The sequence below is a fragment of the Peromyscus eremicus genome, chromosome 15, assembly GCF_949786415.1.
Source record: "Peromyscus eremicus chromosome 15, PerEre_H2_v1, whole genome shotgun sequence".
Taxonomy (NCBI): domain Eukaryota; kingdom Metazoa; phylum Chordata; class Mammalia; order Rodentia; family Cricetidae; genus Peromyscus; species Peromyscus eremicus.
Window position 1 is genome coordinate 53,175,020 of NC_081431.1, and position 24,111 is coordinate 53,199,130.

The window sequence follows — 24,111 nt, forward strand, 5'->3', positions numbered from 1 at the left end:
GTTCCTTGAACCTTGGCAGGAGATAATGGGATAAAGGTATCCATATAGCACTGAACATTTCAGTCTCTTATTCTCTGCATCTTGATCACTTGTAGGTATTTATTGAAAATGCATCTTGAGTGCATGAGTACAACATCTTATCATCTCTCCCCTCCCACCTACTCTTCTCCTTTCCTTTCTTCTCAATTTATGACCTCTTCTTCTTTAGCTACAATTGTTCACACACACACACACACACACACACACACACACACACACACACACTTGCACATCCTACTGTGTCCTTTTAGTGTGGCTTGAATGTATATGTGTTTAGGCCTGATCAACTGGGTTTGGATAACTTACCAGAGAGATGCTTATTCCTAGAGAATATTGATTTTCCTCTCCCAGCAAGTATTGATTACCTATCACTCTTCACCTGGGGTAGTGACTGTGAGAATTTCTCTATACACATTGGCATGTCAACTGGTATTGTGCTGAGCTCATTTAGACTACGATATTTCTGAGATTTCATGGGGGCTGTTTCCCTGTCATATATAGAAAACATTATCTCATAGCAGACAGTCTGGCGATCTGACTCTCAACAATCATTTTGTGCCTACTTCCATAAAGATCTGTGAGCCTTCAGTGTAGAGACTGTCTTGTAAAGACTTAACTGGGATTGGTAAACCTACAGCCAGTTTCTCCAAATGTATTTTCTTCCGTATCCACCACTATCCTTTTGAATTAGGCAGCAGTGCCCTGATGGAACTCTTGCAGCTAGTGCTTAGGACAGGAGACCTGCAGGATTGGAAGACTAAGTTTGTCTGATCATTTTGTTCCCTTTGAAATTTTGTTACACTGGTTTGGGTAGCTTTTCCTCTCCAAATATATTATTTAGAATATTGATAAACCTCTTCTGCAGTCTTTCTGAAGAATGAGAGTGATCAGAAGAATCAATCAAAAGAACCGTCCAGTTTGTATATCTCACATTATTGGTGTGCTGGAAATCTTTGACTTCACTATTTGGAGTAATTTTTTTGTCTTTTGGTTTTTTCATCATATCATCTTATACTGTGCTATACTATACTGACATCTGTCTAAAGAATCTAGAGGATAGCTGTGGAGATCTGCAGAGCTCTACTCTAGGTTTTCTCTCTTCTTCTCTACTTTGCTTTTCTATCCCATGAGTCTCAGTGACACAAACCTCTTCATGAAGAGTGATATTTGTTGCTTAAATTCAGTAAAGTACCTAAATTCTTTCCTGGCTGGGTTCTTCCTCATTATGTTATTTTCTGGAAAATCCCTCCATACATAAAGCCACCTTGATAGTGTACCTCATTAATCTTTTGATACTTTGGAATTCTAGTCCAGTGCTCTTTGTCTTCCAATACTTGTCATGGGTAATTTTCAACTATAAACCTGTTTCCTTATTTTTACTGTCCAACACTCTGTTTTTCTTTTATTTATAATTGCATTACTTTCCTTTACAAGATCATATAACTTCCTTAGTTTTCCTGCTGAGAGCTGCTGGTGGCAATGTCTTTACCAGAGGCTACGGGAATATACAGCAGGTGAAAACTAGTATTTAACAGGTCAACCCACCAGACGAATATCTCTCTGTTGGGGAGCCCCACTAGGCAAAGTCTGTGGGGTCTCTGGCTGTGGAAACCGTTTGTTTTCTGTCTGTAACTTTCTCGTGTGCCACTACTTACCTCCCTAATAAGAACAGCTGTGGGGTTCTTTCCACAGACCATTGGTAGTGTCTTATAACTGGGCATATATTTGGCAGCATATATATAACTGTGGATAGTTAGAAAGATGATTTCTACCTAAGCTGTATAGAATAAGAAGCTGTATAAGAATGTTTTTCTTAACTGACACAGTAAAGTAACATTATTCTCAGTCACAAAGACAGCTAATTTTAGATTTCAGAACAATTTCAAAACAGACTAGCTGCCCCTGCAGAGAATACACAAACAGAAATTCCACATGTTTATTAATGTATCAAGGTCAGAAATGAAGCAAAAGCAACTTTGGTAGACATAACCCCCTGCAGTAATTCTCTTGCTGCGTGTACCCCTACCACTCCAGTTTCAGTCAACTACTGCTATTGTTAAGTACTGAATTTCAATGTCGTTCTCCATCTGGGGAAAGGCTAAGATGTGCTTGGCCAAGTGTTAGTCACTGGCTGGTCAGTGCCACCATCATAGCCTGAGAAAAACTGTGTGACTTATCATATGTTATGAGAATGGGTCAGACCCTGAAAATGTAACATATAATTGTCCAGAGTTTGGCTGTGAGGAGGAGGAGGAGAAGAAGAAGAAGAAGAAGAAGAAGAAGAAGAAGAAGAAGAAGAAGAAGAAGAAGAAGAAGAAGAAGAAGAAATGTGAGAGTAAGATGAGAGAATGAATGAGTGAGAAAATTAATGAGTCAAGAGTGATGTAATAATGTGAAGGAATGTAGCAGAGTAGAGAAAAGAAACATGTATCGAAGAGAGATGTGGAGGTATGTAAGAAAGAGTTGTCCTCTGAGATACCACCTTATGCCTGTCAGAATGGCTAAGATAAAAAACACTGAAGACACCTTATGCTGGAGAGGATGTGGAGCTAGGGGAACTCTCCTCCACTGCTGGTGGGAATGCAAGCTTGTACAACCACTTTGGAAATCAATATGGTACTTTCTTAGAAAATTGGGAATCCATCTCCCCCAAGATCCAGCTATACCACTCTTGGGCATATACCCAAGGAATGCTCAACCACACCACAAGAGCACTTGTTCAGCTATGTTCATATCAGCATTGTTTGTAATAGCCAGAACATGGAAACAACCTAGATGCCCTTCAACTGAAGAATGGAAAAACAAAATGTGGTACATATACACAATGGAATACTATTCAGCAGAGAAAAACAATGACATCATGAGGTTTGCAGACAAATGGATGGATCTAGAAAAAATCATCCTGAGTGAGGTAACCAAGACTCAGAAAGACAAACATGGTATGTACTCACTCATAGCAGGATACTAGATGTGGAACAAGGATGACTGGACTGCTACTCACATCACCAAGGAGGCTACCTGGAAAACAGGACCCCAAGAAAGACACGGGGATCCCCCAATGACAGAGAAATGGAATGAGATCTACATGAACAGCCTGGACATGAGTGAGGGTAGTGAAGGGTGGGGGTAGTGAAGGGCGAGGGTTGAGGGAAAGAGAGCTTGGGGGAGCGGGAGATCCCAGCTGGATCAACAACAGAGAGGGAGAACAAGGAATAGGAGACCATGGTAAATGAAGACCACATGAGAATAGGAAGAAGCAAAGTGCTAGAGAGGCCCACAGAAATCCACAAAGATACCCCCACAACAGACTGCTGGCAATGGTCGAGAGACAGCCCGAACTGACCTACTCTGGTGATGAGATGGCCAAACACCCTAATTGTGGTGCTAGAAACCTCATGGATGCAGAGATCCATGACTAGGCCCCGGGTGGATCTCTGGGAGTCCAATTATCGAGAATGAGGAGGGTTTATATGAGAGAGAATTGTTGAGACCAAGGTTGGATAAAGCCCAGGGACAAATAGCCAAACGAACGGAAACATGAAATATGAACCAATGGCTGAGGGGTCACCAACTGGATCAGGCCCTCTGAGTGGGTCAGACAGTTGATTGGCCTGATCTGTTTGGGAGGCATCCAGGCAGTGGCACCGGGTCCTGTGCTCACTGCATGAGTGGGCTGTTTGAAACCTGGGGCCTATGCAGGGTCGCTTGGCTCGGCCTGGGAGGAGGGGACTGGACCTACCTGGACTGAGTCTACCAGATTGATCTCAGTCTGAGGAGAAGGCTTTGCCCTGGAGGAGATGGGAATGGCGGGCGGGCTGGGGGGAAGGTGAGGGGGGCGGGAGGGGGGAGAACAAGGGAATCCGTGGCTGATATGTAGAACTGAATTGTATTGCAAAATAAAAATTAAAAAAAAAAAGAAAGAGTTGTCAAGGAAAATAAAGATGTGTAGATAAGAGATGTAACTGTGCAAAGGAGGTGTACGGCTGTGTGGAGAATGTATGGAGAGTGCAACAATGTGGAATGTATCTATGTGGAGACAGAGACTTTTTCAAAAAGAAATTTTTTTTTAACTGTTTAATATTTTTAATTATGATTGTAAATTATACAATTTCTACCATTTAGTATTTTGTATAAAACCATTTGACAATACACAAGATTTTCAAATGCAACAAGAAGTATCAAAAACTACATGTATGTGCCAAGTTTACAGGCTAGGGTGAAGCTTTATCTTAAAAATACCTTCAGGAGAATAAACATCCAACCAGTTCTCTCAGCTTTAAAAATATGATTAGAAATATACAATTTAATAAAATATCAAGACAATGATTGATCAAATACTGATTCATCAGTTACACCTTAAAACTTCACTTAATCATCTGTACATGAGTGTACAATAAAGTCTTCAAACAATGGATGTAAAACTGCAGTACTCTAATCTGATGGACATGTCTATCCACAGTGAGTTCTATTGGATTGTTAAGGAGGTAATTTCTTATACAGTATAGGCAAGTCTTTTTAACACACCTGTAGTATTTCCATTCAATGATATGAGGAACACTCAGATTTAAAGAGAGATGCAAGACATTTCAGTGGAAGAGAAATCTTAAAGAAAACAGGTTTTAAGGTTTCTGGCCAACTGCTTTCTAAAATGTGGCAAGAACTTTTAGAAAATATATGAAGAAAAGCAGCTGTTACTTCTAGGACACACACCAAATGAACAAATACTTGTCATAGACAGCGATTCAAGCTAACAGAGGCCTAAGGAATTCCAGGCAAAAGTTACCCAGAAAGCTGGAAAGGTCTGTTAGACCTAAAAATACTCTAAGAGCCTCATGAGAACACTTGGGAAAGCCTCTATGACCTGTCGGGGGCCCAAGCCAAGAGGTAGAAGCCACCTGTGGGGTGAGGTGATAGGGCATGGGATGGGACAATGGATAGGGCTACGTCTCGGGGGTCAAGTTACAGCTAGGAAGTTCTGAGGAAGAGCAGCACGTGGCCATGTTAGACAAATACTGCTACCATTGAATGTGGCGCTGCTCAGGGCCCATCCTTCTTGCCTCATGGCAACAGAGTTCTAGTAGGGCCTCAGAACTGTATTAATCTCTAAGTCCTAAAATCCAGCTCTGCAGACATTCCTCTCTTGAACTCTGGGTGGTCTCAGTCCCCCAAAAGCTTCAAGGGCACCTATGCATGTACTTTCTAATTTTAATTCTGCTAGAAGAGGTTGTGATGCACTTTCAAAGCTATTTAAAGGGCCGCGGCCGCCTCCATGAAGCGCAAGAGCGAGCGGCGCTCGGCTTGGGCTACCGCGCCCCCCTGCTCGCGCCGCAGCTCGTCCGCCTCTCCTGGCGTGAAGAAGAGCCGCAGCTCCACGCCGCAGGAGCTGCACCGCCTGGAGCAGCAGGACGACCTGTACCTGGACATCACGGCTTCTATGCCGATTTTGGACCACTCAATCTGGCAATGGTTTACAGATATTGTTGCAAGATAAATAAGAAGCTCAAGTCCATTACAATGCTGAGGAAGAAAATTATACATTTTACCGGCACTGATCAGAGAAAACAAGCAAATGCCGCCTTCCTTGTTGGGTGTTACATGGTTATATATTTGGGAAGGACTCCAGAAGACGCATATAGAACATTAATCTTTGGAGATACAGCCTATATCCCTTTCAGAGACGCTGCCTACGGAAGCTGCAGTTTCTATATTACACTCCTCGACTGTTTTCATGCAGTAAAGAAGGCAATGCAGTTCGGCTTCTTTAATTTCAACGCATTTAACCTCGTTGAATATGAACACTATGAGAAAGCAGAAAATGGAGATTTCAACTGGATAATACCAGAGCGGTTTCTTGCCTTCTGTGGACCTCATTCAAGATCCAGGCTTGAAAGTGGTTACCACCAACATTCTCCTGAGACTTACATTCCATACTTTAAGAATCACAATGTAACTACCATTATTCGTCTGAATAAAAGGATGTATGATGCTAAGCGCTTTACGGATGCTGGTTTCGATCACCATGATCTTTTCTTTCCGGATGGCAGCACCCCTGCTGAGGCAATTGTCCAAGAATTCCTGGAAATTTGTGAAAATGTTGAGGGTGCCATTGCAGTGCATTGCAAAGCTGGCCTTGGTCGAACAGGTACTCTGATAGGCTGCTATCTCATGAAGCATTATAGGATGACGGCAGCCGAGAGCATTGCCTGGCTTAGAATCTGCAGACCCGGTTCAGTGATTGGGCCCCAGCAGCAGTTTCTGGTCATGAAACAGTCAAGCCTCTGGCTGGAAGGCGAATATTTCCGTCAAAAGTTGAGAGGGCAGGAGAATGGACCCCTCAGTGCAGCCTTCTCCCAACAACTCTCAGATGTTGATGACATTTCAATAGATGGGCTTGAGAATCAAGACAAGCAAGAGCCTGATCCGTATAGTGATGACGACGAAATCAGTGGAGTGACACAAGGAGATAGACTTCGGACCTTGAAAAGTCGGAGACAGTCAAAAGCCAACACTATCCCCCTCACTCCAGCTGTTTCAAGGACTAAGAGTGTCTTGCGTTAAAGTAAAAACCCGGTGACCAGCACTCCAGGGAACAGAAAACCCCAGCAGGATTTAGCCAATCATCCGAGAACAAAACAGACACTGCAAAAGCCTTAGTTTCTTTCCACATGAGAAGTTCATTCAGTGAAGAAAACGTCACTGGCCCCTCAGCCGCTCACTGACTTTGGGTTGTGGCTGAGCCATTTGAGGGCCGGACTCTCCTTCTGTAATCTCAAGTTGGATGAAAGCTGCTGTTGACAGTTTAGTCTCAGGTGTCAACACCCAACCTCTCCACCAGAGTGCTGTCTGGTGAGTGTGGTATACGTGTGTTCTTGTGATGGCAATCGTGTTCGCTGCTGGCCTTCAGGAGAGTGGAGGGTGTGCTGGAGGTCTCTTGGTGTATTTATTTTTTATTCAGCCTGTGACCCCATCCTGCAGTTTATAAACGTGAAAGGAGATGAGCATCTCTCCATTGGTACCCTCCGTTTTACGATATGATTTGGTACAATCACTTTCACTTTACTCTTGTTAATACTGTTGTGATGTTCACTGTGTGAATTACCCAAGCTGCTTGTCTTTCACCAAAGAGTGCTTTAATAACAATCTGTGAAAACTGCATTTAAACACTGTTATGTGTTGTTGTGGTTACTAAAACCTGCTAAAGAATGTTGGTAGAATATTTGAACCTTTTCTCAGTTGAAAGGTTACGTAAGTCCTTCCTGTGTCATTTAGGATGAAGATTTCGGGACTGGGACATTGGTTGCTCAGTCACACATTAGAATTGTGTTTCCTCCAGTACATTAAAACCAAACAGCAGTGCTGCTTGTCTGTGGGAAAGCACCCTGAATAATGGTGGCTTTAAAAATGAAATTGTCAACCCTTTGTAGAGTCTTTCTCTGTAATGCTGTGGAGTTTTTTTTTCTTGTGATTCAGTTTGATTTTAGCGCCAATTGCTTGCTTCTGGAGTTAGGCTGTTTGTGTAAGAGAACTCACTATTGCCTTTGGTTAGGGACTATGACTAGAAACTGTCGTGTGCCTTCTCTCTTCACCCTGCTGGAACCCAGCTGTACCTGTGCCATGAAGCAGTCGCAAAGCCAGAATTTATCTGCTGCCAAAAAGAAGAAGACAGAGCTAATAATTAGAGAATACTTTATGGTTGTCTTAGTTACTTCCACAATAGAGGATAATGGTTTTTACTCTTCCCAGTTTGAAGACTGGAAAAATGCAATATTGAAAGCCATTGAGAGCAATGCCTTCCTAAGACAGATGAATGTGTCAGGCGAGCAGGCATTCCCATGTGAAAAGCTGCCTTCCTTGTAGTTGTAATGAACAGGTTAAAGTCTGGTAAATGTTTAAAAAAAAAAAAGAAAGACAGTGGGTCCCCATTTCAGTGTTTCTCTCCTCAAACTGTGGCATTGGCTGACATTGGGTTGGGGGCCTGGGAATGTCAATGTAGAATCCACACAACGAGTCCCTCCCCAGTTAAACACTGGAGAAAGGCAGCTAAGACCTAGGTAGGAGGACAAACATTTCATTTACTGATAATGCTCAATCAGACTGTACCTGAGTCTAAAGTAGCAACTTCTTAGGATAGTTCTTCCTCCATCTGAACCAAGCTGGATTTGTCCTGTGTATCAGGATGAGTGAGGGCCTGCCCACTGTGGCTCATAGTGATTGAGTTTGGGAATAAACCACTTGGGCTTCAGTGATAACCATAGTGCTTTTTAGAAATCGCCCCTTTGTGTTGGCAACTCCATTCAGCTAGAATTGCTACTACTGTGGCTCTTGCTAAAATTCCCTCTCTTGCTGAAGTTACTTAGGAAACGTGAGTTGGTGAGGATACATTCCCAGGAAAACCTACTCCAGATGCTGAAGTGATAACTCTGGGGATGGACAGTCACCAGCACTGATTGGTGACATCTAGGACCCAGGAAGTCTGGGTCTGACTAATGGAAAATCCTTCCTGCTGTGAATTAGTGCACAACTCCTCCCCAACTACAACTACCCAGAACCTGCTGGGTTAGAAGACCCTGCTGCTATAGGACATGAATCAGTGAATGTTGATTGCAGGGGCCCCTTTAATTCAAAAAGAAATTTTTTAAGATGAAATAAAAGAGAAAGTTAGCACCAGAAAGCATGTGTGTTTCCTTATTTACCTGTCAGACGGATAGAAACTTATTTCCAAAGACCCACAGATAAAAAAAGTTTCCTAAAGCCCTCACTAATCAGACGTCTTCTATTCACAACCATGGGGCAGTTCTCGGGAGCTGGCCTCCCACGGACTGCATCATTTTCTCTTGTCTAACTTCTGCTTGATCTCCCTTCATCATTCTAGGTTTCCAAAATTTATGCTTATGTTGCTATTTACTTTTTTCTAAGTACACAAAGTGAAAACACTTATTGATTTTTATTCTTCATTCTTTTCCAGCTCTTTGATGGTGTTCCTGTCCCTTCACTACATAGTGCAACCTCCTAATGTTTTATCTTATGTTTACAGTAGTATTTATATAAAATAGTTAATGTTTTCTCCTTTGATTTCCTACTTATCCGTAAATAAGAAAATATGCATTTGGGGAAGAAATCTAGTAATTGGGAGAAGTATACTGCTATATTGTTTTGAAAATAATTTTTCATGCAATGTATCTGTACCTGGTACATTCACAATGAAATATTATTTAGCTTACAAAAATGAAATTAATAAATATACTTTTAAACTTTCAAGTTCATTTGCACAAGTTTTGAGAAGGTGTCATCTTGGCATAAGAACATTGAATAAACGTATTATTTGTTCTGAACTTCTTTGAACTTTGAACATCCATTTTTTTTTTTTGGCATGCAGTTATGAGGACATTTCAAACTCTTGGTACTGGAATCTGTAACACCTATGTATTTTCCAAGATCATCATCCAAATACAGAAACTCTAATTGGGTAAATGAGCTCTATAAATCTAAAAGAGCCAATTTACTCTTCGTTTTAAAGAAAAATACAAGAAAAAACATTTTCAAGAGTTCAGACATTCTGAAGGATTATGGATTCTCTTGGACAAAAATAATATTTTGTGACTGATCTAAATCTTGCTTTGTTAGAAAAAAATTTTCAGAGAGGATTATGGTGTATCTTTAAAACTATAATTAGTTTTCTTCAGCCCAGTAATGCAAATTATTTTCATTAACCAAGACATCACATGTAAATGACCAATGGCTATTTTTATATTTATACATTGTGAATCCTTAAGCTACTGAGCATGCACTCATTTTTCTTACTCTTTTCCCTTTTAGAGACATGTTCAAAGTCAGATATAGAAATTGAGAATGGATTTCTTTCTGAATCTGACCTTATATATGCTCTAAATAAAAAAACACAGTTTAGGTGCAAACAGGGATATGTAACGGCAAGTGGAGAAACATCAGGACCAATTACCTGCCTCCAAAATGGATGGTCAGCTCAACCTTCATGTATTAGTGAGTACTTCATGATATTCTTGCCATTATATTGATGATGTATAAGAGTTTAGTTTTATTTTCCTTTTATGTGGCTGATGCTATTTCATTTGAAAGATGAGTTTTAAACTTCAAGAAAGAATACACACAACTATTTGTTTTTCCTTTTGGACTCATTCCTGTATTGTTGAATATCAGTTCATTTCTCTTTTCAATGCTTTAAAATATATGATTTTAAATCTAGTGAAGGATTCCTTGACTGGCTGCCTTTTAAAAAGGTATTCTGCCTTGAATATAAGCCTTTGCTCCTATATATAAGGCAAAGTTTCTAAGGAATATATATCTCCATGTTTTAAATCCCAGAATATGTAATAACTTTATAATATGTATTTAACACTATCAGTTATGGTCCATCTCAGAACATTTCCCTCTTAGAATATTTCCCCAAATATCTTGATATTGGAAAGAAAGAAATGTTTCCATGTAGTAGCAAATTTTGCTTTTTTAAAAGTTTTCCTTGTCTTGGATTTTATGAAGTTTTTCTAAAAATAATAATTAGTTCAGCTTATCTTTCTTATCATAAAGAAGCCAGTGGTATTTTTCAAGAACTATTCAACATGCCTTAAATGAAATGGCAATTTAAGATAGTCACTGATTTCTTAATTTTTATTTTCTTAAATTTATTGCACTTTCACAGTATCTAGTTAAAGGAAAAGCAATTATGTACATGAAATATTCATTTATATTAAATTATAATTAAGAAGGCTTTACTGGATTTTCTTATTGTGAAAGAGAAAAATCTTTGCTATAATACAATAAATGCACCTGTATGAAATTCAGGTAATCAACTTTTCTATATTTTATGAGTCATTTTAACTACTAAATATGTGACCTGAATTCACAAAATGCTGCCCTATAAAACACATATGCACTTGTTCATTTACTTGTAGTATGGGATAAGTATAAGAAAATTTGAGCTGAGAAACTATTTTTAAATAATATTTTAAAAAAACTTAAATGAGCTTATAAATGCAATATAATAGTGTGTTTTTCATTTTAATAACTTTCAGTTGGTCTGTTTCAGTTACTGTTGGTCTTCTAGGGGTGTTTTTATACAGTATTTAACTTGTTTTTGCATATTAACCTATGAATACTTGGTTCTCATGAGAATTACTCAGATTGTCCATTGACATATTAGAAATGAAATCATTCATTCTATTTTTCATTAGAGTCTTGTGATAGGCCTATATTTGAGAATTCTGGAACTAAAAGTAACAGCACATGGTTTAAACTCAATGACAAATTGGACTATGAATGCCATGTTGGATATGAAAACAAACATAAAGACACCAAGGGCTCCATAACATGTAATTATGATGGATGGTCTGATAAACCCTCATGCTATGGTGAGTATTATTTTCCCTTAAATTTTATAAAATAAAACTAAATATTTATATGTTACTTAAAAAATGAATTTCCTAGAATCTTCTTTGTAGCTAGAGTTTTCCTGTCAGGACAAATCTCTGTCACCCGCCAGTCCCACAGCTGCTCAGACCCAACCAAGTAAACACAGAGACTTATATTGCTTACAAACCGTATGGCCCTCTTTTTTTTTTTTAATTTTTATTTTGCCGAGCTCTTGTTGCTCCCTGTATGAATTGATAGTTTTCTTTTCTGTATATAAACTACTGATTTGCAGAAGTAAAATTGCAGCAGATTCAAAAAAAAAAAAAAGAACTGGAAAAACAAACAAACAAACAAAAAAAACCGTATGGCCGTGGCAGGCTTCTTGTTAACTGTTCTTATAGCTTAAATTAATCCATTTCTATAAATCTATACCTTGCCACATGGCTCATGGCTTACCGGCATCTTCACATGCTGCTTGTCATGGCGGTGGCTGGCAGTGTCTCTTCCCACCTTCCTGTTCTCTCAGTTCTCCTCTTTGTTAGTCCTGCCTATACTTCCTGCCTGGCCACTGGCCAATCAGTGTTTTATTTATTGACCAATCAGAGCATTTGACATACAGACCATCCCACAGCACTTCTTTCTTATTTAGTGTAAACTGGGAGGAAGGAATGTCTGAAAGGCTAAAGATGATCATAATTGTTTTTATTGTTTCATCATATTCATTTATTTATCCTGTGCATTCATTCATGCATGCATGTGTCTATAGAGGTGTTCACACTAAATGAAAAAAAAAAAAGACAAAATGAGGACATGATTGCTCCTAGGTATGGGAGGAGGAGAAGGTTTATTGTAGATATGAGGGAGAAAACAGCCAGAAGCATCTGGAAGGGTCCAGGTTGAATCAGGCAATGAGAGGTGTGGGAGAGCAAGACAGGAAGAGAAGAGAAAGGGAGCAAAGAGAGTACTTGGGAACCCAGAAACCCAGAAATAAAGAGATGATGTAGCCAAAATGGCTGGGTTGTATATAGAAGAGCAACCGGGACAGGGCAGTGAAGCTCAGGTTCTGCAGAGGTCGGTTGTAGAGGGATGTACTGAGAGGGGTCGGGTCTCTGTAACAAGTGTTGGTGATGCTGAGAGAGACTGGTCAGCGTCTCCTTTGCTATGTTCAAAGGCACCTGAGTTAGCCATTCATCCCGAGTTTGAGAGCTAACACACACCACAGTGCACGTGTAGATGTCAGAGAGCCTGTGAGAGTCAGTTTCCTCCTTTCATCATGGGACTCCCAGGGATTTAACTCAGGTCTCCAGACTTGGAGGCCAGCACTAACACTGACTGATCCATCTCATTAGCCTGATAATGTATTTTAAAAATAATTCATTCTTCAGGTGTAGATGACATATGCTTGTGGTTCCAGCACATAGGAGCCGGGCACAGGAGAGGTTACATTTAAGAACATGTTGGAATACATAACGAGTCTCTGCTTCCAAAAACAAGCAAACAAATATATTAAATTAATCTTCCCTTTTTATGACCTGTATATTTCACATATCTCTGATTAAAGCATAATTGTTTTATAAATGCAAGCTCTTAATTATTTAAACTAGGTCTCAATTATCAAAATTATGATTTGAGTATGAAATATATTCATCCAAACATGAACAATGTGAAGGAAGAGGAACAGAAACAAAAAATTAAAAGGATAGCAGCAGAGACTGTGAAACGCTCAAGGGTCAACTCAAACAGAATTCATTTAGGATGTCTACACCTGGCAGAGTGGTACACACCTCTCATTTTAGCCCTTGTGAGGTAGAAGTATGAAGGTCTTCAGTTCCAGACCAGTCTGGGTAAAGGGACTCTAGTCAGCCTGAACATGGCAAGCATGGCTCTGGCAGTCCTTGCCCTTCTTCCCCATTCCCTCTGCCTCGCTAAAAACATTAGATTATATTCCTAAAGCTAGCCACCAAAGTCTATTCCCTTACTTGGCCACTTCCTAATTCGGAGGCTGACTACCAAGGTCCATTATCAAAGTATTGAAATCCACCAATCAAAAGCCCCCTTTGGCTCACTTAATTGACAAGCCCAATTAAAATCAAACACCTCATACTAATAAAGGGTTTCCCCTTTTACCTTTATAAACTGCCATCTTCCTATGTGCCATGTCTGTCTTCTTTCTATACAGAGGTAGAGGTAGTTCTCCCCCCCCCCAACACCCGCCTCCTCTGGCACAAATATCCATTCCCCTTTCCCTCGTTCTTTTCCTTTCCTTCTTTGTCCCCTGTCTTTTATCTCCTGTCTTTGTCATTTTGCTTCTTGCCCTTTTCCCCTCTGGAGCAAATAAATTTTCTTTGTGCAGAGAATTGGGTCTTGAGGTGTCTTAAGCTGACTTCAAGGTTCCCTGCACTGGGCTACATAGAAGACCTATCATAAACAAATGCAAACAAGTGATCTGTAAATTAAAAAAAAAAATCAAACTAAACAAATGGTGACCATTAATTTCTCTCTGACTATACACAGCTCAAGATTATGAAATCACGGCTTCCTTTTTTTCTTTATCAACAAATTTTTTACTTATTTTACATACCAATTACAGATCCCCCTCTTATCACTCCTCCCACTCCCCCACAACATTCATCCCCAACTTATACCCCATCTCCTCCTCCAAAAAGGTAAGGCCTCCCAAGGGAAGTATGTTCAGTTGAAGCAGGTCTAAGCCCCTCCCCTCATGGGACCCCTTGAGCAGATCATGCTACACAACTGTCTCACTAGGCAGAGGGCCTAGTCCAGTCCCATGCAGGCTCCACAGCTGTTGATCTAAATTTCATGAGTTCCCACTAGCTTGGTTTGGTTGTCTCTGTAGGTTTCCCCATCATGATCTTGATGCCCCTTGCTCATAGGATCCCTCTTCCCTCTCATTGACTGGACTCCTGGAGCTCCTGGAGCTCAGCTTAGTGCTTGACTGTGGGTGTCTACATCTATTTCCATCAGTTACTGGATGAAGGCTCTATGATGACAGTTAGGGTTCTCACCAGTTTGATTACTTGTAGGCCAGCTCAAGCATCCTTGCCACTACTTCTAGTAGTCTAAGCTGGGTTTATCCTTGTGGATTCCTGGGAACTTCCCTAGCACCCAGTTTCTTCCTATCCCCATGATGTCTCCCTTTATCAAGATATCTCTTTCTTTGGAAATCAGGGCTTTCTATAATACAATGAAATACTAAATTAGAATACAAAGGCAGGGCTATTAGTTCAGTTAGACAATAATTGGCTAGCCCATAGCCTAAGGGTCAGTCCTAGAATTACAAATATAAAATGAAAAATGGGATTTTTTTAACTTTAAGACAGAGTATTATGGTATGTTAGTATGATAATTTCTATAAAATAAGCAAAAATACATAAACAGACAGAAATACAAATAAAAGATAATCTCTAAATTATTGTAATTTTATTATAGAAGAATTATGATGAGTCTTGTTCAGGATGATTTTTCCCAATTAGTCTAAAACTCAATAATAAAAGAAAGGAATTATTTGGGGAGTGTTCCCAGAGGGTCTCACATACTTAGCATGTGGCATTCCTCTAAGTTCCATCTCCAGCCACACTGTATTTATTTAGTCCTTGTTTTAAAGCATGTCTTTCAAATCTGTTACTGAGTATGTATTAACACTTTACTTTTGAAAGTATGAATTATCTTTTTTTATATCACCCTAATATTAACCCTGTGATTTTTAATTAATAAATTACCAAAAAAGGGGAAATATTAAGGAAGAAAATATTTACTTAGTTGGTTTTTTTGTAACAAGAATTCCAAGTATTGAAGAAAAATTTTATTTTAATGGAGAATATTATACATTCCTAATTTGAGGCAGAATAATTAACAATTGGTCATTAAATTGGAAGTACAACAAATTAGTTTAGAGTAATGTAATTGTTTTGCATGTATTTTATTTTCTTCAACTCAAAATATACTAATTATACTTTCCTAACTTCAGTTACATTAGTACTGATTTTTTGTGATATACTTTCTCAATTATATTAAACTGAAAAATTTTGATATGTGATTTACATATTGTATAGTATTAATTTCAAATATGAGAGAACAATTTTTTGTTGTGAGAATAGGGAAGTTGTGACTTTAGCATTAATAACTCATTACATCAGATCAGATCCAGTAAAAATAAGTTGATTTTATTAATCAGTTTTTTAACTAATATATTGCATTATCTTACATTTCTCAGAGACTTCCATATAGATTTGGGTGCTATATCAAATCTAATATGCAGCATTTTTCATAAGGAAGGGGGATACTGATGCTTCCTCTGACTGTTCATGAGGGAGATAAACCTATTTAACAATAATTAATTATATATTCTAATTATCTTACTTTAAAGAAAGCGAATGCAGCATTCCCTTACTAGGACCATACTTAATCGTCAATCCCAAGAAAGAAAAATATAAAGTTGGAGATTTGTTGAAATTTTCTTGCCGACCAGGACACAGAATTGGACCTGATTCAGTGCAATGCTACCACTTTGGTTGGTCTCCTAGTTTCCCAACATGTAAAGGTCAGTATCTGTTTTACCTTTGATGAATGAGGATCAGAAGTTTGTTTTCCTTCTAATATCCCCTAGTCTTCCATTATGTCTGTAATCTCAAGCATATTCAGAGATATAGACAGCCATGGTCAAGATGTGCTGTGTGGTTGGTGCACAGTAATAACTTATTTACAAGGATAATCCTAGGCTAACTTGCTTCGTAAAATGTGTAACACTGTGTTTACCCCTGCAAACATGACAGGTGAGACTACAAAGACTTATTTCATTTTGTCTAGATTAACATTAATGCTGGCATTTTTATAGGATGAGCCTTCCATCCCTTCTCACAGAGTACATCAAAACAGTATGAAAGCAGATTTTTATTAATTCGATTCCATGTATCAGACAAATTGAAACAGACTGATTAGATGCTTGCTACAGTGGTGATATTTTCTGCAAAGTGGTAATTCCAGAAATGTGAACATCATTATAACTGATACAACTACAGTTGCTGACTGGTTTGCATGCATCTTCAAGATATCAAGTTTATCAGACACTGTTCCACCTTCAAAATGTTTTCAATGCTGTTTCAGCGGGCATATTACAATTGTGAAATGTGAGTCTAGTGTAAATACCATTATTTAATATAGTGTTATAAAAAGTGATATGGCTAATAATTTTTTTAATTTCTCCATATACTAGATTGTTAGACTGTAAGATGAACATTTTCATTTATATTTACACAATATTTCCACAATAGGTCAAGTAGGATCATGTGATCAGCCTCCTGAAGTCCTCAATGGAGAAATTAAGGGAACAAAGAAAGAAGAATACGGTCATGGTGAAGTGGTGGAATATGATTGCAAGCCTAGATTTATCCTGAAGGGACCCAATAAAATCCAGTGTATTGATGGGAAGTGGACAACATTGCCAATATGTATTGGTAATTAAAGCGTTAATATTTAAGCACTGTTTGTATCTCATGTGACCTCTTAATCTTAAACACATGTTTGTGAAACAACTACAGAGGAGGAAAGAACGTGTGGAGACATTCCTGAACTTAAGCATGGCTCTGTACAGTTTTCTACCCGCCCCTACTACCATGGAGATTCAGTGGAGTTCACCTGCTTGGAAACATTCACAATGATTGGAAGTGGGTCAGTTTCATGCATTAGTGGAAGGTGGACTCAGCTTCCACAATGTGTTGGTAAGTCTGTGTGTCCCAAATTGATATTTCAAAAAGTTAAATATTTTTATTGCAGAGATATTTGCTACTATATACTTCTGAAGTTAGTACTCTTTTTGGAAACAACTAGTCTTAAATAATGGCAATTTAAACTTTAATTGTTTATAGATAGATGCATGTCTACAGATGAGCATAAATTAATAATATAATCTGTAAATGTTTGTTGTCTATCTTCAGTCAGATCTAATTTTTAGTTGCAAATTTTTATGTGACTAAAATGTCAATACTAATACCCAAGATGATATGATTATGTTATGCAAAACATCATTGCTGTTATTGTATGGCACTCTCCTTCCATGTCTTGGAAAGCTAAGAAATAAAGTCTGCCAAGTACCCATTTCCTACTCCCCTACAACAAACTTTCCTTCTGTCTATTCCACATGCTGCAAGCTGAAGTCAATGTGCTGGAGGTAGGACCCTAGGACCACTTTTTCTTTTTTATTTATTTAAGAAAATTTTCCACTCATTCTACATATCAACCACAGATCCCCCTCCCATCCAGTTCCCCCCTTCCAACCCACCCTCCATCCCCTCCTCCAAAAGGATAAGGGCTCCTATGGAGAGTCAGCAAAGCTTGGTACATTAAGTTGAGGCAGGTCCAAACCCCTCCACCCTGCATCAAAACTGAGCAAGGCTTCCCACCATATGTAATGGGCTCCAGAAAGCCAGCTCATGTACCAGGGATAGATTCTGACCCCATTCCAGGAGCCCCTTAAGCAGACCAAGCTACACAACTGTCTCCCATATGCAGAGGGCCTAGATAGGGCTAGGGAGAAACATGGTGCTAGGGAAATTCCCAGGAATCTTGTCACAAGGATGACCCAAGATTAGACTACTTGCAACAGTGGTGAGAGTGCCTGAGCTGGCATCCCTGGTAATCAGATTGGTGAATAACCTTAACTGTTAACATAGAGCCTTCATCCAGTAACTGATGGAAGCAGACGCAGAGATCCACAGCCAAGCACCAGGCCGAGCTCAAGGAGTCCAGTCAAAGAGATAGAAGAGAGAGTCTATGGGCAAGGGGAGTCAAGATCATGATGGGAAAATCTACAGAGACAACTGAACCAAGCTCGTAGGAACTCACTGACTTTAGACAGGCAGCCGAGAAACCTGCAAGGGACTGAACTAGATATTTTTTTCTTATATCACATCTATCTAAAAAGGACATTTAAACTAGAAACTTTTTACATCCTATCCACACATATTTCTATTTTAATATTTTTAAACGTTTGGATAAAAATAATATAATGGGGGAAAAACAAATATGAACATTCTCACAGCTTTCAAGTATGGGACCAAAGCCAGACATGTCATAATCATTTCCTAAGTAGAACATCTGAGATAGTGATTTCCTATGTACTTGCAGTTGCCAAGTACCCAAATCCCTTCACAACACAAACTCTCTGAGACATAAAAGACTGGATGGACATGAGATGTAGTTCTCTTTTCATAAACCACTTCTGCATGGCAACACTGAGCATTTTGATTGGTAGAATTTTAGGTATTGCATAATGACTACATAGCTGTTTTCAATGTAGCAACTAGCTCACTTCTTGTAAATAGTTTTAATTTTTATGGAAATACTTTCACATAGCAACAGATCAACTGGAGAAGTGTAAAGCACTACAATTAACGGATGTGTACAGACTTCAACCCAATAAGAAAGAATTTAGTCATAACTTTAGCATGAGTTACAAATGTAGAGGAAAGAAGGAGTATAAACACTCAACCTGCATCAACGGAAGGTGGGATCCTGAGCCAACCTGTAGAGGTAAGCTCTTGTTTGCATTGTCTTCTAGTGGTTATTCTAGTCCTTTCTCATCTGTGATAGTAGTGTCTTTGAGTTATTAAAACAATGGAAGTTTTGAGTATTTCATACGTGAATCCTGTATTGTTATCACTTCCAACTCTCCATCTTCCCACTCAAATTGGCTTATATAATTGAGCCTGATGAATCCATTTAGTGTTTCTTCTACATGTATGTGTTTAGGAATAAATGCTTAGGATTGGGTAACAGATACTTTGGCTCACTCATCTGTGGAGAAAACGGATTATCACTCTCTAGACGCTCTTTAATTACCTGTAGCTCTTCACGTAGGAGAAGGGCCTTGTAAGGTTTTCTTCATCCATGTTGATATGTCAACTGGTATTGTCATCATGCAGATCTTGTTTAGGTGACCATGCATTTGAGATTTCATATGATTAAATACCCTGTCATATATGAAGACACTGTCTCATAACAGACATAATGGAAAAATACTTTTTAATAGAGAAGGTGATTTAGAAATTCATGTATTACATATTTTATTGACCTGTAATGTAAAACACTCTAGCAAACTCTATGAAAATGAACTTACTTCTGTGTCCTCACAGTCCCCTACTCTTAGATTCCCATTGCTTCTAACTCTTTTATCGCAACAAATGCTCCATGCAATTCCTATGCCTTTGCTTAGTCATCATGCATTTCTGTATGAATGTATATAGTGTTAATCTAATAGAATATTCGTTCTTGTAGTAATCAATCTGTTATTGTATAAAACTGACTGGCTTGACATTTTCAATTCTGTTTAAATAGCAACAAGTTCATTCAACTACATTTGCTTCTATATATGTATTGATCACTACCACTTTGAATGCCATGCCTCACTTGATATTTCTTAAAAACTTTCATAGAAGGTATTTCCATGTGATTCAAAAATCAGCCTATTATGTACCTTTTCAGGAGGTGCACATGTTGTTTTGTGGTTGCCTCTGGTTTTATCATGTCTGATATCATTTTGATTATTGTCTGAAGTAAGGTAGTTGTTGTTTTTCTTTCCTGTATGACTAGCTAGGTGTTCAAAGACTGTGGGAAAATGTATTAATGACTTAACTGTTAATTTCATTCTAGTAGTTCCACTCTACTTAAGTAGAAATAGAAAAAAATTATTGTTAACAACCAGTAATAAAGCACACTTTTACATCATGAATCGAAAAATGAATGTGAGGTGTCTTCATTTTATAGTGATTTAGACAAAATTTTTCAAAAATATAAATTATATGATTATTACACTGTCATAAATAATTTAATATTTAAATAAAATTATTACTTCAACAATTAAGATACTATCTTTAGACAAGAACTCTGATTTCAAATGTTTCTAGGAGCAGAGAAAGAATCCTGCCCTCCTCCACCACAGATTCCAAATGCCCAAGTGATGCAAACCACAGTGAAATACCAGGATGGAGAAAAAGTATCTGTTCTTTGTCAAGACAATTACCGAACACAGGACACAGAAGAAATGGTGTGCAGAGATGGAAGGTGGCAGTCATTACCACGCTGCATTGGTCAGTAGCTCTGACTTATTTTACCATGACAATTCTGGTGTAGGGGAGGATATTGAAAAAAATGAGGGCATGACATAATATTGTGGAGACATAATCCCAAGAGTTTGTTTTTATTTTCCAATGTAAAATTTTATCTATGATTCACTCTTTCATTTGTGTTCTTCATATAGAGAAAATTCCATGTTCCCACCCCCCTGCAATAGACCACGGATCTATTAAATTACCCAGATCATCAGAAGAAAGGAGAGACAGAATGGACTCCAGAATTCATCAACATGGCACTACACTCAGCTATGTTTGTGAGGATGGTTTTATGATGGCTAAGGAACAAGGGGTAACCTGCGACATGGGAAAGTGGAGTGCTCCACCTCGTTGTGTCGGTGAGAACAGCACAAAAATTCAATTCTGGTTTTAGAATAAGTCTTTACCAATAATATACTCTCATGAAAACCGAGAGAAAGAATGATTTAGATTGGCACATACAATTGTTAATCTATTAACCATAAATTTCCATTTGCATAATTCAATTTATCCTGCTCTTGTTAATTGTATTGATTGTCTTGAAATACATTTTACACTTGAATTTCTCTTTTTAAATATAATGCATAGTCTACTAACTTTACCTGCTCATGTGAGTTGCATTGTTTCATTTGTCACCAGGTGTTAAACTCCTCAGTGTCTTTTCCCCACAATGTGCTGCACCTGTAATATATGGGAGGTTTCCTGAGAATATTATTTCTTGCTTTTTTATTTCATTTGCCACTCATGATTTTTTAGATATTTTGGTGTCAAGTTCTTTTTTGGTGTTTAAGCAGTTTAGCAGATGCAAGATAACAGAATGTGGTCTTAGGAAGCACTGTCCACCTCTTCTGTGATGGAACATCTTCCTTGTTAACATTTCCTTCTAGTACAACTACACATAGAATTGACGTATGCGAGTGAGTTTCTGAATTAGTGCAATGTGGAATCACTTCATTCTGTTCCTCTCATTGTGTTATTTTCAGGACTTCCTTGTGGACCTCCACCTTCAATCCACCATGGTATTGTGTCTCATGAGCTAGACAGTTACCAACATGGAGAAGAGGTGACATACAGTTGTGCTGAAGGCTTTGGAATTGAGGGACCAGCACTGATTAAATGTGAAGGAGGAAAGTGGTCCCAGCCACCAGCTTGCAGAAGTATAGCTTTGTTTTCATTCTTTGTGTAATAGATGATCTAATTCAAGCTATATGTGGCACAAATAATAAAAAAGTACACTGTAATTCTAGCATATCATAAGATTTCACTGGATGCTAACAGACAAACAGTACTGGTAAAATATAGTTTGATACTTTGAACCCAATTACTTCATTTTTGCTTCATGTACCCTGAGCTATCAGCATCCTCAGACTTCAGAAAACACTGGCTCTATTCAAGAAACTCATCACTACAGTGATGGTTTTAACAGCAATGCCACTACAACTACATATGCTCTAAAAATTTTAAATAATGATTATAATTATTTTACATTTGATGAATCTAAAAAAATAGAAATATATCATAAGAGTGGAAAGTAAGTGAGAAAAAATTGAATACACAATGAAAATATCTCAAGAATTATAACGATCAGTATTCTTTATCCGTGGTCATTCCCACCTCATTTATTTTCATAAATATGAAACAATTCCATATATCTAAGTCAAAATGGGCAACTACAGTATTTCCTGTTCTCAATGAACTTTACTATTGTTTCATATATTGGATATTCTACAATTTCCTGAAAACAAAATCCTATATATTTTTTCTTTCAGGAACTAATTGTGACAATATTCCCAGGTTTGAAAATGCCATACTCATAGAAAAGGAAAAAATTTCATACAGGTCAGGTGAACAAGTGACATTCAAATGTGCACCTTCTTATCAATTGGATGGGTCCAACATTGTGACATGTATTAATCGAAAGTGGATTGGAGAGCTGGTATGCAAAGGTAGTCTGGTGAACTTTCAACATATATTTATTATATTTTTAGAATATTGATGAAAAGGTCTAAATAATTTGAAAGTGGGCAAAGGTTAGCTTTTAAAGCAAGATGAAGTCAGTTTATGTTTAAAAATCAAATCAGGAAACTGAAAACCCAATGACTAAGCTAGTAGAGTGATAGTCTCTAGAGTGTGGTCCATGGCCAGAATCATCAGTATTTTTGGACCGGGTTTATGAATGTAATTTAGCACTGAGAAGCTCATCCTAGAGATCTTAAATAGAAAAATACCTAAAGGACCTTGAGTCCACTATAATGTCCTTCATGGATTGTGGGCAAACTCGGTTTGTAGACTGTAAACATTTGTAAATGCATTGCTAAAGAATCACCTTTCAGTCGATATTTTCTACATATATCGTTTTTCTCTAATTGTTAGGATATTAGGATATTTCTTATTTGATCATAGTTTTCCTAAAATTTGATAGTCTTGAAACAGTCTTTCCCCCATCATGTTGAAAATGGATTTTTCCCACACGATATATCCTGATTATGTTTTTCTTTTCCTCTAGTCCTCTAAGTTCCTCTCCACCTCTTGTCCCATCTGCACACAGTCCCTTTAAGAAAAGACAAGAGAATGATAGAGACTGAAAGCCCCACTCATTCCCACACTCAGGAATTCCAAAAATACATTAAACTAGAAACCATAATATATATGGTATACACACACACACACACACACACACACACACACACACACACACACACACAGGATCTGTAGGGTTAAAAGTGAGAAGGAACATATAAATAAAGTAAAACCAAAAACAAAACAGAAAAATAAAATGGAATTTTAAAAAAGAAAAGCCCTAACAGGACATTGTGAGACAAAGAACCTCCAAAGATGTCTTTGAGTTTATTTTATGCAGCCTGCCTTGAGTAGCTTGTTTCTCACGTGATACTTCCTTGCAGAACTCTAAATTTTTATCTGCAAGTGGTTATCCATTGGAAATTGCTTCTGGTTAGGGATGTAGGCCTGTGGCACCTGCTCCTTTTAGCTCTAGAACCCCATCTGGTGCAGGCCCATCCAGGCTCTTGCATACTCAGTCTCTGTGAGTTCATATGTACATCAATCTTGTTTGTTTAGAAGGCCTTGCTTTCATGGTGTCCTCTGTCTCTTCTGGTTCTTACACTCTTTCCACCTCCTCTTCTGGGTCCTTAAGCCATATAGGGAGGGATTTGATGGAGACATTCTACGACAAATCTTGGAGTGTTCCAAGGGTTCTACATGTCTTTATTTGGGTCTCTGTATTTGTTCCCATCTACAGCAGAAAAAAGCTTCTCTGATGACAGCCGAGCAAGGCACTGATCTAAGAGTATAGAAGAATATCATGTGGAGTCCTATTATCTCTATGGGTTTTATTTTTTGTTTGTTTGTTTGTTTTGTTTTGTTTTGTTTTGTTTACAAGAGTCGTATTTGGTTTCACAGAAGTATTAAGTGTCTGGGCTATGTAGTCTCAGGTTCTTGGTCACCCAAGCAGTGTCAGATATGGATTCCATCTCGTGGAGAAGCCCTTAACTTATATTCCATATTTTTTGGTCAATCCAACAAGCTAGGTGTCTTCATTTTC

The 24,111-nt window shown here is 38.3% G+C and overlaps 2 protein-coding genes across 2 annotated transcripts in view; both read left to right on the forward strand.

The window, feature by feature from the left end:
• LOC131924938 (complement factor H-like) overlaps positions 1 to 24,111 on the forward strand; it is a 49,803-nt gene that overhangs the window by 16,703 nt on the left and 8,989 nt on the right. The window contains exons 4-13 of the mRNA XM_059280188.1: positions 9,856 to 10,038; positions 11,247 to 11,423; positions 15,812 to 15,985; positions 16,716 to 16,898; positions 16,983 to 17,162; positions 18,796 to 18,972; positions 20,346 to 20,528; positions 20,699 to 20,908; positions 21,533 to 21,706; positions 22,319 to 22,495. Coding sequence (XP_059136171.1) covers positions 9,856 to 10,038; positions 11,247 to 11,423; positions 15,812 to 15,985; positions 16,716 to 16,898; positions 16,983 to 17,162; positions 18,796 to 18,972; positions 20,346 to 20,528; positions 20,699 to 20,908; positions 21,533 to 21,706; positions 22,319 to 22,495 — 1,818 coding nt within the window. The remainder of the gene's footprint in view (positions 1 to 9,855; positions 10,039 to 11,246; positions 11,424 to 15,811; positions 15,986 to 16,715; positions 16,899 to 16,982; positions 17,163 to 18,795; positions 18,973 to 20,345; positions 20,529 to 20,698; positions 20,909 to 21,532; positions 21,707 to 22,318; positions 22,496 to 24,111) is intronic.
• LOC131924862 (dual specificity protein phosphatase CDC14B-like) lies at positions 5,298 to 8,645 on the forward strand. Its single transcript, XM_059280088.1, is given in 2 exon segments — positions 5,298 to 5,465; positions 5,468 to 8,645. Coding segments are annotated over 2 exon segments (1,287 nt in total). The 5' UTR covers positions 5,298 to 5,308; the 3' UTR covers positions 6,598 to 8,645.